This window comes from Chionomys nivalis, chromosome 22, assembly GCF_950005125.1.
Source record: "Chionomys nivalis chromosome 22, mChiNiv1.1, whole genome shotgun sequence".
Classification (NCBI taxonomy): Eukaryota; Metazoa; Chordata; class Mammalia; order Rodentia; family Cricetidae; genus Chionomys; species Chionomys nivalis.
This window is the reverse complement of record NC_080107.1, coordinates 20,846,783-20,858,786: the sequence shown is the minus strand read 5'-3', so window position 1 is coordinate 20,858,786 and position 12,004 is coordinate 20,846,783. Positions and strand designations below refer to the sequence as shown.

The following is a 12,004-nucleotide window of genomic DNA, read 5'->3' as shown; positions in this document are numbered from 1 at the left end:
GGAAGCCTGTTCAATTTTTTCCTTAGATACCAAAGGATTCTAAGTGGCAGGCTGTGGGTATTAGCTCCTTTGACATTCCTTGCTGTTCGTTCCAGGTTCCATGCCTCTCTCTGACATGAGTCTTACACGAGGACTTGTTCCCCGTCCCCTGCTCCTTCCCGATACTCACTACAGTGTCCTAGGCCTTGCTTCATCCTTCTGTCCCAACCGCTGGCTTTTGGATGTCTTCAGTACTTAAATGACACACTGCTGTAACCTGCTCTGGATTTCATTTTACCCAGAATTGCTGTACCTGAGATATGGTGAACATGCTCTATTTCGTGTCAACATTATTTTCCTTAAAAAGTAAATAAAAATGACTGTCCCCACAGCTCAGGCTCCATGCTGCACCCGTTCTCACTATACTTTCCTAGCTAGTGTCATGTTACTAGAATAGAAAGTTTTACAATATCTCTGTTTTGTTATAAAATTTTTAATTGCTTTCAATATACACTATTACATCTTCTTATCCTGTCAAGTTCCAAAGATTAAAGGCAGCTTGTGAAGACTCACAGACAACAGGTACACAGGATATGTAAAATGAAGGGCGAAGGGAAAAGAGACCCACAGGTCAAAACTGAAAACACAAGAGGGCACAGTGGGCAGAGCAAGCTATTCAAAGGTGGAAGGAAAGGAAAGACGGCATAAAGTTGTCCTCTGATCTCCACATATGTGCCCCCATCTCACACAATGTGCACACACGCACATGGGCACACACACACACACACACACACTATAATGATGATAGAAAACAGACTAAGGAAAAATAAAATCATTAAGTGGGAAATGAGGAAAGTTATGTAACATGACTCTGACTGCTTTAAAAATAAACTTATAAATACAGTAACTCAAGAACGCACACCAAAATATTAACCCACAGGTAAACTACTGACACTTTAGTATGAGTGACTTTTCATTAAACAATGAGAATCTTGCTCAGCAGCTTGGGCTGGTCTGGAACTCATCCTAGAGCCCAGGCTGGCCCTGAATTTATGACAATCCTCCTGCTTCAGCCTCCCAAGTGTTGGCATTACACTTCGCTGACATTGATTTTAATACAAGTGATTTTAATTTTCATTCTTTTAATTTATTATAGTTTAAAAATTTAAATCTTACATGTATGTGTGTGTGTGATATGTGCATGTCAGCGTGTATGTAATGTGTGTATGATGTGTGCATGTCTCTGTGTATGTCTGTGTGTGTGTGTATGTGTGTGTGAGATGTGTGTGTGTGTTTGTGTATATGTGTGTGAGATGTGTGTGTGTTTGTGTATATGTGTGTGAGATGTGTGTGTGTGTGTTTGTGTGCACACACTGGTACGTATGTGCCACCATGGCTTGGGTGTAGAGGTCTAAGGACAGCCTCAGGTGACAGTCTTTACCTTTCACCTTGTCCGAGAAAGGGTCTCTCGTTTGCCTCTATGATTTAACATCTTTCTGCTAACTCTGAAAGCGATGGAAAACTCTCCATACTTCTTCCACACCCAACCCTACCAGACTTTTAAATTCTTCCTTTCTCATCTTGGTTGAGGAGACCTGACAACTTCTGATTCTAGCTCTGCCAAACAAAGACGAACAAAAAGAAGCGCTCATTGAGCCATACCCACTAGAACGTTTCTGAAGAACCCAATCTTCCACTTGGTGTCAAAAGACAACTGGCATAAAAATAGACACCCAAGGAATTAACCGCATACAGTTTTAACACGCTTTCTTTGGGTCTACAAGAGGAGCTAACGGGAGGAACGGCAAACTTACATCTTGACTGGAGAGTCCAATCCAGAAGGAGCTGTTGCGCAGCGTGGCCTGCACGGAGAGGAAGGCCTGTTGGTAAGGGTCTGTGATGCTCACCAGCCGCATGTTCTCTTTTAGACACTCCTTCAGAGCGCCGTGCCAAGTCATAGGCTTCGAGATGATTTTGTACAGGTTATTTAGATATTTTACAGTTTCTGAGTTGGTCTCCCAGGGCTGTCCGTCTTCAACGTCTATTGTAGAAGAAAACAATAACAAGAGTTCCTTCAGTGCACTCTGCTAAGTCATAGAGGCCTGTCAGATTTCCAGAGCTCATCCCTTCCTGGTTTACTTCAGATATCACTTGCCTACTTAGTTTAGAATTTTACTGAGAGATTAAGCTATATCTTGCTGAATGGGTTAGGAAAACTTATATGACTTGCATCTTCCTGAAATCAGGACACTTCCGTTTAGCTGTTCTCATTTGGGAGAAGAAAAGCTACACAAAAAAGTCACCTGCAATAAGATTATCATTCCACGTTGGTGACAAACACCTCCTTTGTGTGAACTGCTTTGCTAGGAAAAGGATTTCAAAGTCTCCCCTTACAACATCTTGATCAGCCCCACCACCTGCACGACCGGGGACCCTTTCTAAAGGGGGGACAGAAAGACTGTAAGAGCCGGAGGTCGGGCTGAATTGGAATGGAGCAGCGTCTTTGGATCATGGCAGGATTGCCGCACTGTAAACTCCCAGAGGCTCGGGTCCCTGAAGGAGACTGCACGAGACCAAGCCGGTCCTCTTTGAGCATGGACTGGGAAGTGCTTCACCAGTCCCAGCTGAAGACCTAGGAACAGCTGATGACTTCTGTGGACGCAGGTTTCTTTAAGACTGTGGCTACCGGTAGGTTAACCAGGCTCTGGCTGCTGGCTCCACAGCCACGACTATACAAGCCACACAACGTGGTGTCAAGAGGCTACTGAGAAACAAAACATAGGAACTGAAGTTTTGGGAGAGAGTAGGGAGATAAGGATGGATGTGGAAGGAGTTGAGTATGAAATTCTCAAAGAATCAATAAAACCAACTTTTAAAAGTGTTCCTTTATTTCAAGTGGCAGAGCTACCCTGAAAAAGAGTTTGCAGAGCCACTTGTTACTGCCTTAGGGTTCTTATCTGAATAAGGAAGTCATTTGAGAGGATGGGCCAAAGGGGCAAAGATTAATTTAGCAAGAAAAGCTTTGCTAAGGTACATGAAATTTGTGCTTAAACTTCTCATTGTGTAGCAAACACTTTTACTTAAACACTTGTCAAAAACGTATCATGGTCAATTAAAAAATAATGCAATGCATTTTCAAAAAACTGGGTGGTTTCTATTTAATTTTTTTTTTCTTCTTCTTACTATGTAGCCCTGGTCATCCTGGAACTCACTACTAGATCAGGCTGGCCTTGAACTTACAGAGAGATTCAGTTGCCTGTGCCTCCCCAGTGCAGAGGGGTGTGCCACCACATTGAGCACGGGTGGTTTCTACTTTTCTTTTTTTTTTTTTGGTTTTTCGAGCCAGGGTTTCTCTGTGGTTTTGGAGCCTGTCCTGGAACTAGCTCTTGTAGACCAGGCTGGTCTCGAACTCACAGAGATCCGCCTGCCTCTGCCTCCCGAGTGCTGGGATTAAAGGCGTGCGCCACCATCGCCCGGCTTGGTTTCTACTTTTGAAATACATATTTTACATTATCTTGACCATGGGAAGACACAGACGGCTTCATGCATAGAGTTTCCTCAAATTTCTGTCAGCTAAATTTAGCAGTCAGTGTTTGTACAGTACTGAATTTTTCCTCAGATAAAAACAAAAATCTGCAAAATGTCTAAGTAGAAAGAACATTCAACCACAGCTTACTAGAATATTGAACTATGACTCTCATTAGACAACTATTAACATGTTCTACTATAGATTTAATTTTATATTTAACTGTGGTAATAATACTTGAAAAAAACACAGTCTATAAGTGATAATCTGCTTCACTGTGTCAATATGAACTTGTCTATGCTAAAAATGTAAGCTACACAACTATAAAATTATATAAATTTATCCTTAAGACTTTAGCAAGGAAGCCTGTCTAACAGCATAAAGTATGGTAGATATCTAGGTGACAGCCGATACCTGAGTACTTCTGACAGAGAGACAGAGAATGGAGGTCGGAGCAGGAAGTAAAATTCCAGGTCCCAGTGAACGGCGACTTTTTGAGATTGAGAATCAGGGCACAGTGGTAGTGAGACTCGTCATCAAAGAACTAAAAAGAAAATAGTAACACAGTTATGGGACTAATAGTCTGAAGATCCTTGCAAGAAAAGTTTGCATCTTGGTGTTTCTTCTTTCCCCTACAAACCAACAAATGAGCCAGGGCCAAAACCAAACCAAAGCCAAAACCAAACCAAAACTCTTGAGAGGACTTACCGTGAAACTTCTGAAAGACAAAATGACAGCAATGACAAAACCATGCTGTTGTGGGAATATTCCTGTGCACTCTGTGAAGATGCAGCATTGTGATTGGTTTATAGAGAGCTGAATGGTCAACAGCTGAGCAGGATTTTCAGGGCAGAGAGAATACTGGGAAGAAGAAGGGCAGAGAGGCCAGGAGCCAGATTCGGAAAGAGTCAGACACACAAAATGGGATAGAGGTGTAGATAGAGGTGGTAGGGTGTAGATCAAAAGATATGATATGGATTAACTTAAGTTATAACAACTAGCTAGGAACAAGCCTAAGCTATCAGCTGAGGTTTTATAATTAATATTAGTCTCCATGTTGTGATGTGGAAGCTAGAAGAAGGGATAGAAAAACTCCGCCTACACCATGACAAACATTTAAGACATAAAAAAAAATGGAATTAACTTTAGAAATTAAAAATGTTGACATAGATACACATATTTTCTTTTCTTTTTTTTTTTTTTTTTTTTTTGAGACAGGGTTTCTCTGTGGTTTTGGAGCCTGTCCTGGAACTAGCTCTTGTAGACCAGGCTGGTCTTGAACTCACAGAGATCCGCCTGCTTCTGCCTCCCAAGTGCTGGGATTAAAGGCGTGCGCCACCACCGCCCGGCTTAGATACACATATTTTCAAACAAAGAAAAACTCTTAGAAATAAGATAAAAATGACTACAGGAATTCTTCAAAATTTTTTCTATTGTTTTGTTTTTCAAGACAGGGTTTCTCTGTAGCTTTGGAGCCCATCCTAGACCTTGTTCTGTAGACCAGGATGGCCTCAGACTCACAGAGATTCACCTGCCTAATCCCAGCAGAGGTGGGCAGATCACTGAGTTGAATGCCAACCTGGTCTACAGAGTGAGTTTCAGCACAGCCAGGGCCACACAGAGAAACCTGGTCTAGAAAAATAAAAACAGAAAGGAAACGGAAGACTGATAAGGTACCTCCCTGGGCGTGTCTGTGAGGACCGCTTCAGAGACGAGTAGATGAAGGAGAAACACTCACCCTGAATGTGGGTGATGCTAACTCATGGGCTGAGGACCCACACCTCAGAAAAGGTGGGGAGGGGAGGGAAAGTGGAAGGGAGCGGCAGCCCTCCTCACTCTGCTCCCTGCCCAGTACACTGTGAATTACTCTGCGTGTCCCCCATCACCGTGGACAGAAACCTGAAACCACAGTTCACAATAGATCTTTCCCGCTGAGCTGTCCAGGCACTGCAGTTACCTTGACTCAAAAGTACCTAACTAATACAGATGCCTATAGGGGAAAAAAATCACACAAAAATCCTCAGGCAACATCTTTCTAAATACGGTAAGACAATTAAGAAAAAAAAAAGTGCCATTGCCAGTGGTTTAAAAGGAAGGTGGAATATTTCACCATGACCTAAAGGAAGATGAGAAATGATGAGATGCTGTATCCCACATTTCCAACTCGGGTGACTGACAAGTGTCTGATTTCCCCTAAAATCTAGCAGAATCTCATCAGGGATTTCAGTGTTGCGGCCATCGCAAGGTATCTGTTTCACTGCTGTCAGTACAGGGCCCCCTTCCCCTCCCTTATTTCCCATTAATGAGAACATTGACCTGAAATTAAACCTATGGCATCCTCACAAAAGAGAGGAACGGTGAGCGGTTGTTGTTTGGTCTTTTCCTCTTGAGAGACGGAAATGGAGCGCTCACATCCCCTACCTCAGGTCAAACATTTGTATTGGTCTCCGGATAATTACAAGATTGTGAGGTGTGTGCTAGGGAGTCTGTGCCACTGTGAGAACCAGGACGTCCACCTGAAGACTGCGGGCTCACAGCTGTTCTGATGTAGGTCACCTGGTTAGCATGTGCAGCCCGTGCCTTTGAATGTACGTGCAAAGCTGCGCAACCATCACCTCAGTCGGTGTTAGGTGATTTTCGCTTTCTAAAAAGGAGCCTCGTACCCCCACAGCGTCCCCCTTCCAACCTCCTTGGCCGTTGGAAACCATTCTTTATGCCATCTTTCTTAATCTGCCTGTTTGGATCAGATCATGCCATAGAAATGGAACTAAGCAACAGGCTATTCATTTAGTATTATTATTAAAAACATTTTGGGATAGGGTTGTATATATCCCAGACTGGTCTCAAACTTACTATGTAGATGAGGGCAACTGAACATCCGACCCCCGCGTCTCTATCTGCCGAGTGCTAGGATTACAGGCGTGTGCCACGCTGCCTGGTTTACGTGGTGCTGGGAATCAAACCCAGGGATCTGTGCCTGCTCGACAAACACTCTACCAAGTGAGCTCTATCCCCAGTCCCTGGGCTGTTGCTCTTGATTTAGTCATTTACGGGAGACGCAACTGTCCCCAGCAGTCCACATAACTCACACTTGCTGGGATGCTCAGCCTCCGACCGACCAGCAGCGGGTGAAAGTTGCTGTAGGTCAGGTCTCTGCCATCTGTCCATTTGTTGATCCTGTCGTAGGCAGTCCAGCGCAGACCAATCCACAAACTGCTTTCCATTTCCGGAAGCAAGGATGTAATAAAATCTGTTAAAAAAAAAAGAAATTTTTAGAAAAGCAGTTGGTGCCAGAGAGAAAGATAGCCCCGATGACCTGAATTGGATTTTCAGAACCCACATGTTAGAAAGGAAGGAAGGACAGATTCCTTAGTGCACGCTGTTCTCCGATTTTCACAAGTGTGCATGTGAACACGCACACACACACACATACACACACACACACGCACACACACATACACACAAATAAAAGTCAAAAACAGTAGAAAAGCATTTGGATTATCTATCAAGATAGCCTTTTACCTTTTCTATGGAAAAATGGTTCCATTATATAACTTTATTTTAATTCCCCACAGCCTCCTAAAACTAACTTGGCTCCCAACCCGAAATGAAACAAGGTCCCCTGCACACAGCACTTACTCAGCTGCCTTGGGGCCCTAAGCTTGGTCCCCAGCGTTACCTAAAGACAAACAAAAGCCATGCCTTCCCAGCATTCCTGGTACCTTGTTCACTCTTGCTCAGCACAGAAGGAAGGGTGCCACCGTAGGTATGGCAGATGCTACTTGCTTGAGAAAACGGAACCCGCGCAGAGTTGACTTTTAAAAAGCACTGTAAATAAGAGACACACATGAAGACTCTCAGATTCAGACGCAAGTAAACCGCACGAACAGAAACTGCCTCACCCTTTGGAGCATTGCTAGTAAGCTGTAAGCACTCTCGCACAACTTCAAATTTATACCTTTGATATAAACATGTGACGGGCAACCTTCGAGCTAGTCCGTGTATTTTAAAAGATGTCTCACTGTGATGCAGTTTTTGTACTCAGCTGACCATCTCATAATCTCATTTAGTCCTCAAAACAAATGAGGAAATCGAGGCACAGCAAAGCGAAGCAACTTGATCTGTGAGCAAGGTAACTACCGAGTGGTAAAATGGGCATTCCGATCCTATGCCACCTGACATCGAAACTCTTAGTCATCACTCTAGATAGTAAACACATCTCTTTTCTTCTGGGTAAGACATTCTAATGCAAGCTTATATCACTATGCACATTCGCATAGTTCCAGCACCTTGGGGGACTTAAAAAGATTATCCTTTTTTTTTTTTTTTTTTTTCCCAATTTAAAATGTGGCTGGCAGCATAGCTCAGAGATAGTTACACTGCCGGCTGCCCCGCCCCACAACTAATCCAGACATCAACACAGTTCCAGTTTCACTACAGGTGCTTCTGCTGTCAAATATATCTCTTCCTTTCTCTGAGATTATGGACAGTTTAGGGAGGAATAGTTTGTCTCAAATAGCGCTCCCTGAATAATTCTCCGGTTTTCTTCAGTTCTCTTACAGACTGGCTGCTTCAACGAACTTGAGCCACAAGCAGTCACTTGGTGATTTCCAGAAACAGTCCCAGAAGGACCATGCTGGGCTCCAACAGAGAAACCCAGCGTTGAGGATGGTAGAGCAGAAACAAGGACCTCGCTGCCATTGATGCTTTGTGGGGTTCTGGCACCAGCCTGGCCTGAACCCCTTTCAACTTTCAAGAGAGAGAGAAAAAAAAGTGGTCGCATTTGGTGACAATTTCTTCTTAGCAACCCAATAATCTTGTCATAGATGGAGACAGCAGTGCAGCACATACGCCCCAAAGAGGCGGGCAGAGAACTCACCGTTCCCCAAACCTAGCTCTTCACTAAACTCTCACATGGGTGAAATCAAAGATAAGCACTTTGTAACTAACACACCTGTGCTCTCTGACCCAAGGTGACTGACAACGCTGCTTGGATTTTCTCCTTCAGGGAGAAAAGGGAAGAGCAGCCTTAAATGAAGTCAGTTTCCTCAGGGAGCGGGGTTAGCTGCGACCATTCAGTGGACTGTGAGTCACTGTCAGAGCATCTTCAGCAACTTTGGTGTTGGGAACGATAGTGCAAAGACTTACCTATAGGCATCCTTAACTTGAGAGAAGAGATCGATATCTTCTGTGATTCTGGTAACAGGCATGTTGGAGGCCCCTCTCAGAGAGGCGTCTGGCTGGGCTGCCCTTCTACCACAGGCCGTACAAGCAGAATGAAAGCAATCATGGCTTACACAGTGCAGCAATTCCCTTTTACCTTATTCCGAAACGGAATCCATTCCCCAGTACACCGGACTTTAGCCGCAGGATCTGGACTGTATTTCTCTAATGAAGACACATTATGCTTTTCACAGACGAACGGCAACTTGTCATTACAGTCTGATAGTTTACTTAAGTCTGAAGAAGGAGAGCCGGAATTGCGGTGATGAGAATCTTTTGTTCAGTGCATTTTAATAATAAGAAAGACGGGCTTCTTTTTATCACACAGTTTCTGGTGCTAGGGATGGCCTGAAGTCTACCCTCAGCCCCAAGAAAGGCTCTTTAAAGCAGCCATTCCTGATAGTTAAACTATATTCTGGGCCTTTTCTACTCATTTCTGACTGTACTATAATCATATCAAGAGTGATATAGCCTGTAAAAATTATGCGCTTGGTAAAGCAGCCATGCCCCCGGAAGAAAGATGGTATGGGACAGGAAGGGAGTGGGCAGGGCCACTGCCTGCTAAGCCTTGCAAATTCATCTGTCTGCTTATCAATTATGAACGTGCTAAGCTTAGGCTGAAGTAACTGCTGGAGGATAAAAATAACTGAAAACGTCCACACTGGGAGGAGCTTTTATTTGGAATCCGAGCGACTGTCATCAGTGGTAAACGAAGAAACCACCGAACCTTCAATCAAAGAGGGAGACAGATTAGGCAGTCACTGGATTTGAAGTACACATACTATGTGGTCAACACTGAAGCATCAGAAAAGATCTTACTGGCTGGGCAGTGGTGGTGCTCGCCTTTAATCCCAGCACTCAGGAGGCAAAGGCAGCAGGTGAGTTCAAGGCAAGCCTGGTCCACAGAGCTAGTTCTAGGACAGTTAGGGCTGTCACACAGAGAAACCCTGCCTTGAAAAACCGAAAAGAAAAGAAAACAAAGAATAGACTTTACCAAGAAACCACATCTTGGCCGAGATGCGCAAGCATTCATCTCCAAAAGGTATGGAAAAACGATGCCACGAGTGTCGGGATCTGAAAGAAAGTAAGCGAGGTGACAACTCCCAAAGTAATCACATGTCCCATCCATCTTCTTTACCCTAAATTATTGCGGTTATCAGTTTCATGTTAACATAATTTTTTTAATATTTATTTATTTGTTTATTATGTATACAGTATTCTTCCTGCAGGCCTCATTACAGGTGGTTGTGAGCCACCCTGTGGTTGCTGGGAATTGAACTCAGGACCTTTGGAAGAGCAGGCAATGCTCTTAACCGCTGAGCCATCTCTCCAGCCCCTTAACATTATTTTTTATACCACTTTTGGATACCGACATGCAAAGGAACTCGGTTTCCCGAATGTCTGGATTAGTGTTTAAAACTGTTTAGAAGAGCGACCCACTGGCACGGGGCACGCAGGACGGCTTCTTTTGTGATAGAGTTGGTATCGAAGGTGTGACGTACCTCAGGAAGTAACGGTCCATGGGGTTCGCGCTCGTTTTCACCCACCACTTCTGCTCCTCGCCAGATATCTGAAAACCAACCACACACCATCCTTACATGTGCTAGATTGTCTGGGGGACTTTTGATCTAAAATTCTGTTTTATTGCAACCACAAGTCATGAAAATCTCTAAACACTCAAGTACTTGGTCTCAAAAAATAATATACACCAGGACCTTCCAGCAAAAATATAATTGGACATATCTTATATATTCATAGGTTCTGTTGAGATTCAGAAAATGATTGCTATAAGCATAGCCATATATACTTGGACCAATGTATTAACTGGGCTTATAGTATCTTAATTCGGGTAATTATAATTTTTTTAAAATATATATTTTTATTTAAAATATTTTTAAAATCCCAAAGCTATTTTGCAATTTAATCTTATTTCTTATAAATTTTATACTAGTAGAAAATTAGCTACCAAGTAAGAAATTAGCTACCAAGTTTTTAAAAATTATAAAGAATAGGATTAGTCAACAAAGCAGGACTCATAGGGGCTCATGGAGTCTGAACTGACAATCAGGAAGCCTGTATTGGTGTGACCTATGCCCTCTGCCTATATGTTATGGCTGTGTAGCTTGGTGTTCATGTGGGACTGCTAACAGCAGGAGTGGAGGCTGCATCTGACTCTTTTGTCTGCTTTTGGGACCCTTTTTCTCCTATTGGGTTACCTCATCCAGACTTAATAGGAGGGGAGGTGCCTCGTCTTACTGAAACGTGATATGCCATGCTTGGTTGATATCCCTGGGAAGCCTGCCCTTTTCTAAGTGGAAAAGGAGGAGGAGTGGATCTGGGGAGAAGGGAGCTGTGGAGGGGACTGGGAAGAGAGAAGGGAGGGGAAACTGTGGTCAGGATGTAATAAATGAGAGAATAAATAAATAATAAATAAAAAGAATAAGGATTATTTACATTCTATACTGATATCTACCAAGCTGATATTTACTATCAATCATGGGCGGGCTAGAAAGATGGCTCAGGTTTCAAGCAGTGGTTGCTCTTATAAGGATCCAGGTTCAATTCCCAGTATCCACACTGGAGCTCACCACGGGCTGTGACCACAGTTCTAGGGGACGCCCTCTTCTGGCCTCTGCAGGCACTGCATGAACGTGGAAATGGCATATTTAGGCAAACACATAACATAAAAATAAAGACAATCTCAAAAAAAAAAAGCCTCTGTTTCAATTACATTTGCTATTTTGGTTCTGATAGCTTTCAGTTCTGCAAAAGACGATATTGTGGCAAGATAGCTGTGGTTGCTGGCACAGTACAGGACAGCTTCTTCGTAGTTTAAGTGGGGGTCGTGAACAAACCAGTATTCGCTTCTTTCGATTATAACGGGCGGCCCGTGAATTCCAGCGCGCTCTAAAGAAGAAAAGGGAATTACAACCGTGATGGTCAAACAACATGGCTAAGCACGGGTGTGTTCAAAATGGGTCCTATGTAGTAGCCACGACTGTTCAGATAAGTGTGCCTCGAAGGCATGCTGGTGACCAGGCCAGGATTCTTTTGGTAGGTGGAAGACCCATTAAGAGGCAAGGCCTAGTCGGAAGTCTGGTTATACTGAAGAGTGTCTTCACAGGGGGCACTGTGACCCTGGTACCTCCCTTTCCTCCTTCACCGTCCAGCATCATGAACAGCTTATTACATCACCGACTCCCTGACACAGGACATCCTGTATCACCACAGGCCAAAGTGCTTCCGGCTCCCAGCTGAAACCTCAAAGTTCTAAGA

At 43.6% G+C, this 12,004-nt stretch overlaps 1 protein-coding gene across 3 annotated transcripts in view; it reads right to left on the bottom strand.

Annotated features, from left to right (window-relative positions):
- Nucleotides 1-12,004, bottom strand: part of LOC130864755 (lymphocyte antigen 75) — a 117,523-nt gene that overhangs the window by 58,047 nt on the left and 47,472 nt on the right. For all 3 annotated transcript variants that reach the window (XM_057755509.1, XM_057755510.1, XM_057755511.1), the window contains exons 18-25: nt 11,460-11,635; nt 10,231-10,298; nt 9,723-9,802; nt 8,826-8,965; nt 7,228-7,333; nt 6,595-6,755; nt 3,920-4,049; nt 1,794-2,020 (exon numbers count right to left, since the gene is read on the bottom strand). In XM_057755509.1, coding sequence (XP_057611492.1) covers nt 1,794-2,020; nt 3,920-4,049; nt 6,595-6,755; nt 7,228-7,333; nt 8,826-8,965; nt 9,723-9,802; nt 10,231-10,298; nt 11,460-11,635 — 1,088 coding nt within the window. The remainder of the gene's footprint in view (nt 1-1,793; nt 2,021-3,919; nt 4,050-6,594; nt 6,756-7,227; nt 7,334-8,825; nt 8,966-9,722; nt 9,803-10,230; nt 10,299-11,459; nt 11,636-12,004) is intronic.